This window comes from Otolemur garnettii, unplaced genomic scaffold, assembly GCF_000181295.1.
Source record: "Otolemur garnettii isolate 467f Iridium unplaced genomic scaffold, OtoGar3 scaffold00008, whole genome shotgun sequence".
NCBI classification, from domain to species: Eukaryota; Metazoa; Chordata; class Mammalia; order Primates; family Galagidae; genus Otolemur; species Otolemur garnettii.
Window position 1 is genome coordinate 24,676,432 of NW_003852403.1, and position 6,000 is coordinate 24,682,431.

At 42.9% G+C, this 6,000-nt stretch overlaps 1 protein-coding gene across 8 annotated transcripts in view; it reads left to right on the plus strand.

The window, feature by feature from the left end:
* ANK3 (ankyrin 3) overlaps window positions 1-6,000 on the plus strand; it is a 327,889-nt gene that overhangs the window by 218,496 nt on the left and 103,393 nt on the right. For 7 of the 8 annotated variants that reach the window (XM_003783638.3, XM_023509551.1, XM_023509546.1 and 4 more), the window contains one exon: window positions 5,278-5,401. In XM_003783638.3, the coding sequence (XP_003783686.1) occupies window positions 5,278-5,401 (124 nt within the window). Of the gene's footprint in view, window positions 1-3,328; window positions 3,999-5,277; window positions 5,402-6,000 lie in introns of those variants that run through there. The other variant, XM_023509552.1, reaches the window with a different exon arrangement.

The window sequence follows — 6,000 nt, forward strand, 5'->3', positions numbered from 1 at the left end:
TGTTCAAAACTCTAGCCAACCCAGATTCAAAAGGGCCCCACAAAGACATAAATAAAAGGAGGCATGGTTCATTGGAGGTAGAGTGTGTAGGGGTGGGGAGAGGGCATTTTTAAAGACTAGCTACTGGGCCAGGCTCAGTGGCTCAAGCCTGTAATCCTAGCACTTCAGGAATTAATAGGAGCAATTCAACATGGGTGAATTGCTTGAGCTCAGGAGCTCAAGACTAGTCTGAGCAAGAGTGAGACCCCAACTTTAAAACTAACTGGGCTAGTTTTAATGGTAGTGGGTGCTTGTAATCCCAGCTACTTGGGAGGCTGAGGCAAGAGGCTCTCTTGAGCCCAAGAGTTTGATGCCATAGCACTCTACCCGGGACAATAAGATGAGGCTCTGTCTTAAAAACTAAATAAAAATAAAGTCTAGCTACCAACGTACTCTTCACCAGAAAATGGTAAAGCTTACCTATAACACAATTTGAATGCACCAGACACTTCAAGGAAACAAACCTATACAAGTACTTCTTAGTAAGTGAAAATATATGGCTCTTGGAAATATATATTTTTAACTAAATATATCTGATATTGAATGAATGCCATCCATTAATATAATTGCCTTAGTTGGCTTATACACACATACTACTTACTACCTGTTAGAAGCTGCCACTAACCAAGATGCTTTTTGGATTATATAGCACATTAGAGGCAGTTAACAAGTCATACAATATGATTCATCTCATTCCTTTCTAATGTTTGGTACAGTAGTGTGTTGTACTATATAATAATTATCCAATGTTTTGTTTACCGAAAGGAAAGTGAATTAATTTTGTTATTCATGTATTCAACAAATGTTTATTACTTATGATGAGCTAGGCCCTGGGTCAGGTTGGTAGAGAACAAGGATCACTTACTATGGTTGGATTTTGCCTTCACTAGTATAAAGAGAAGTAATTTACATGTTAACAGTTTGAGTTCATACATTCAGATGTTTGGGCACTGGACAAAGCTATGTTACAGAATAATAGTCGCACAGCGAATTAAGCCCTTACTTTGGGCACTGTTTCATTTAAATCTGCCCAGGAGGTGTTAGGGTAGAGGCAGAATTATCTCAGTTTTGTAGGGTTGGAACTGTGACTCAGAGTAGTTACATGGAGTTTCAAAGGTCACCTAATCACAGAATGGTAGAGCTTAGATTTGAACCCAGAGCACCTGCTGTGCAAAATTGCATTGAAATAATACTGTTGCCTCTATTTCTAAATTCCATGTCTTTTGAGAAATGTTTTCACCATTTTAGAATGTACGCTCATAATTACTTAATGCAATAAGGTGGTTTTATTTTTATTCCTCCACCAATTGCATTGACAATTCCCACCCCTGCCCCAGGCTTCTTTGCTTTCATAAGTGACTGTTTCTGAAGTCTAAAAAGGATGGGTAAAGAATGGAAACTTACTTCCATTGAAACTTTGTATACCAGTCATCAAGTTTAATATTTGAATAGAGTGCTAAGTTGCTTTGGCATGTAGACGTTTTTATAAATCAAAACTAACCTTTATTAGCAATCATGAATTTTAAAAGTATTTACAGGGGCACTTCCAATATGCCTGGCCCAGGAAGAACCCAGCTCCTAATCTAAGGAATCCCACCAGCCATTGGGAGAGACTAGACAGATGATTTTCCTGGCAGCACATTCTGATAAGAAATGCCCACGTGAGGGATTTAACTTAAGACAGTGAGTGGAGGTTGGGAGGAGTTCTAAAAAGAGTCAAGGACTGGAAAAATTCATCAGGGGAAGAGGAAAGGGAAAGACTGGATCAAGAAAGTACACCCTGTATGAAGGTTCAAAGTCTGAAGAGTTTAAGGAATTCTAGGGACTGAAAGAATTCTGTATAATAGGAGGGCAGGGTGGGTGTGGGAGGGTGCTAATGCTGAGGCTGCCCTGGAGATTAAGGGGAAGGAACATTGCATTATAGGCCGTCTTGGGAAAGCTGAATGGATGACAGTCATTGAATAGGCTTTGCTAAGTAGTGTGGATTCTAAATGCAGACCTGAAAAACAGGTGACATTTATCCTCTTTAACCATGGCTTCACCGTCTACTCTTTACAGAACTGGAAATTATTCTCTGCTTGGGAGTAGTTTTCAACATAGTCCAAGCATTTTATATAAGCGGTTTCCCTTCTATTTCTTTTCTTTTCTTTCTTTTTTTTTTTTTTTTTGAGACAGAGTCTCACTTTGTCGTCCTCGGTAGAGTGTTATGGCATGACAGTTCACAGCAACCTCCAGCTCTTGGGCTTAGGCGATTTTCTTGCCTCAGCCTCTCCAGTAGCTGGGACTACAGGCGCCCACCACAGCGCCGGGTTATTTTTTTGTTGCAGTTCGGTTGGGGCTGGGTTTGAACCTGAGTATATAGGGCCGTGCCCTACTCGCTGAGCCATAGGCACCCCTCTTTCCTTCTATTTCTGTGGTATTTACAATGTTAATTACAGCCAGGCTGATCAGAGCAGAGCCCTAGAAGTCATCTCATCTTAATATTATATAAATCATGTATTTATTCATTTACTTACGCATTTATCTAGGCAAACAGATTTGTTTACCATCTTATCAGTTCTACACATTTGGATTCTGGTATAGTTAGGTTAACCTTCCAAGGGGAAAGCTGCACTATTATAAAAGAAAGAATGCTACACACCACTTCGGCAAGACAGTTTTTAGCCTAATTCTCCAACTTTATTTAAAAAAAAAAAAAGAGAAGCCATTGAAATTGCCTCTCTGCTATACCAGGGAGAGGATGTAGAAGCCAGGCTGGTTCCCCCCCCACCCCCCACCCCCCACCCCCCCACCTGCCAACATAAGCAGGGTGGAGCAGCTCGAAAAGGAGGCCAGGAGTGGAAAGAGAAGGAAACAAAGTTAACTGCAAAGCCGCAGAGCCACCTCCCGGGGCTGCCCTCCCCAGCAACAAGACCTGTCTCTCCAGCCAGCCCCCAGCTCTCCCTGGCCTTGGCTCTCCCTCCAGGGGCCTCTGCTGGAGGGACAGCCAGTCGGTCCTCCCCAGCGTGTTTTAAAGAGTTGACAGAGCTTGTGCCCCAAATGAAGCAGGACACGCAGTCGCCTTTTCCAGCTCGCCCTCCTGTGCTCCCTCTTCTTCAAACTCTTGCGAAAAAGCTGAGGCCCTTAAGTGCGGTGCAAAGCGCTTCTTGGAGAGCCACGGGAACCGCACAGCCCCCGGCAGCCTGGGTTTCACAACTGCAACTCAAGGGCAGGCCCTCCCTCTCTCCTTTTCCCCCCTTCCTTCCACCTGACAGGGACCATAAATAACCGAGGCTCTCAGGGTGTTCCCAGCCGAGAACAAAGTTGAAAGTTTGCCTGCAGCTCCCCGCCCCTCCCGCCTGGGCCACTTCTTTGTTTTCTTCCGCTGTTTTCCTCTACCTGAGCCGGCTGTTTCTTCATTCATAGTGGAGAAGAGTGGCCTCCTAATTAAAAGTAGCACCTCGCTTTCTCTGTCCCTCCACGAGGCTGTCTTGGTTACCCGGTCAGGCTCCAAGCATTGGTATCAAATTACGGAAAGTCTACACCCCAGCGGTCCTCATATTTACATGCAAATAACTCAGGGGCTCGCATTCATGTCACCATTCGGTCCTGCGAGAGGCTTGCCAGAGGAGTTTTTAATCCAATCAGAAGGAGCTTTAAAAGGATGTCTGCGGAGTGATCAAAAGGATCTTAATCTCAATTAAGTATTGCCAGATTTTTTTTTTTTTTTTGGTCTGAAAATTTGAAAATCCTCGAACTCTGATGAGTGGGAAAGGATGTGTAATCCCTCAATTGCCTACGAGGGCATCGAGATACTGAGGGGAACTCGGCAGCTGTGGTGAGGACGCTGGCTACAACCCAGGGATTGGTTTGCTTGGGCTGGTTTGGAGGCTGATTCTAAATCACTGCTTCAGGAATTCCTGGAAACACGAGGAAAACATTTGATCATCCCAGCCTGGTGGAAATGGCTTTACCACAGAGTAAGACCTTTCTTTGAGTTGTACTTGGTGTGTGCTGTTTTTGTTTCAGAGTCAGTGGATGTGCAAATAGCCCAGCTGTAAATAGTTACTTAAAATAATCTCTTGGTACTGGGTAGCAATGGAAAGTTGATCTGTTTAGTTTTTACATTTGCAAAAACAGTAGTTAACATTGTCCTTTTAGGCTTGATGGGTAGTTTAAAAGCTGAGCTCTTGTGGTTTCCTGAGTTTAAATGAATGGAAATTGTAAATGGTACTGAATGAAGGAATTGGAAAATGTAGCAGAGGCGATTGAATCACTTACCTTTAAGAAAACACAGCATATACACTTCTTAAATCTCTTTCAGCTAAGCAACCTTGTGTCCAGAAAGAGAATAAGAGTCATTAGCAAAAAAGAGAGTTTTCTTGTGCAGGGGAAGGAACTTTGCCACAGCCAGTGCTACCTCTGGAGCAGGATGGGAAATGTCCCAGAGGGTGAAAGACAATTGAAAAACCGGCCCTGTCACTCTTGGAATGTGGTTTTTCCGCGTGAGGTCATGCTGTGCATATGTAGCTAGTAAAAGTATTTTATGTAATGAACTCTTTGTATTAACAGTTAAAGAGCCATTTACATAGTCCTCCTTTCAAACTGTTGAAGCCTCATATTATCTCTGTAGAAGGCTGAGTTGCCGTCCCAGTAGACTTCAAGCATTGGCACATCTGGGCTGAGTTGTTAATTTGATAGGTTGAGAAACAGTTCTGAATTGATGTGTTCCATGGTGTCCCCAATAGAGCAGTTACAGTTCACAGAAATAACTTGCTAGTTTCTTACATAAGCCCCAAACTGAAATCCTGGGTGTGAGAAAACTGTTGAAGAAAAATGTCTGTTCCCCTCCCACGTATTATTTCAAGAACAGTCATGAAGAGGTGGCTCTTATTTTGCAATCCGTGTCCATTCAGACAAACTGCCCTCCTGGTGGGTGAGGCGAGAAAAAGTCTAACTTAGAAGACCCACCTTTTCTAGTCAGCTGGGGCTCGAGGGAGAGGAAGCGAGAGGGGGCAATGTTTTAAAATTGGTCCTTAACACCAGGCACTGTTTCCGCTGCTTAAACTCACTCTTGAAATTGTGTACTAACCTCCACCTATACTTTTTCCTTCTACATGGCAGTTACAAAAATTGTCCAGGGATGGGGAAGATGAATAGGAGATAATAGGCGATTTGCTGATGACCAAGAACAGTTTTCCCCAAACCTGATGCTTAGTCAAAAGGGCAGCTTCTGATCTTGGCTTGCTTACTCTGCAGGTGAAGATGCAATGACGGGCGACACAGACAAATATCTTGGCCCACAGGACCTTAAGGAACTGGGTGACGATTCCCTGCCCGCCGAGGGCTACATGGGCTTTAGCCTCGGAGCCCGTTCCGCCAGGTACTTTATTGTTGCTGGTTTTCATAGTGAATTGAAAACAGCCATGATCTATCACAAACCAGAGTCATTTCCATTTTTCCCATGATCCCCAAATGTGCTTTTTGAATGAAGTGCGAATTTAGTGAAATGTTCTCGCCTCAATTATACATGTTCTGCTGGTTTTCCTGTGTGTGGTTTTCAGTTCTTAATTTCGTGTGATTGAACATGTTAATCGATGGAACATGTTAATCGTGTGTTCTTTTTGTCCTCCCCATGGTGCAGTCGTGCTTCAAGCATAGTAACAAATGATCTCCCTGAAAAAACCGGGAGAACCAATCCAGTCATGTGTTTCGAAATTAAGTTTTGATCTATATTGAAAGAAAACTTTATTTGCCAATGAGTAAGAAATAGGTGTATAGATTGTTCACTCTTTGTTCTGTAAGGACTAATACATGACTGAGAGTTAAAAAGAGTATTCTTGAAGACAATTATGCTATTTATTCATTAAAATCATTTGAGTAGATCTTCTAGAACTAGTCCATTATTTTGTTCACAAGGGACATAGTAGTAAGATTTAACAGACTTACCGAAAGTCACAGACAGCAACGGTGGCAAATTCA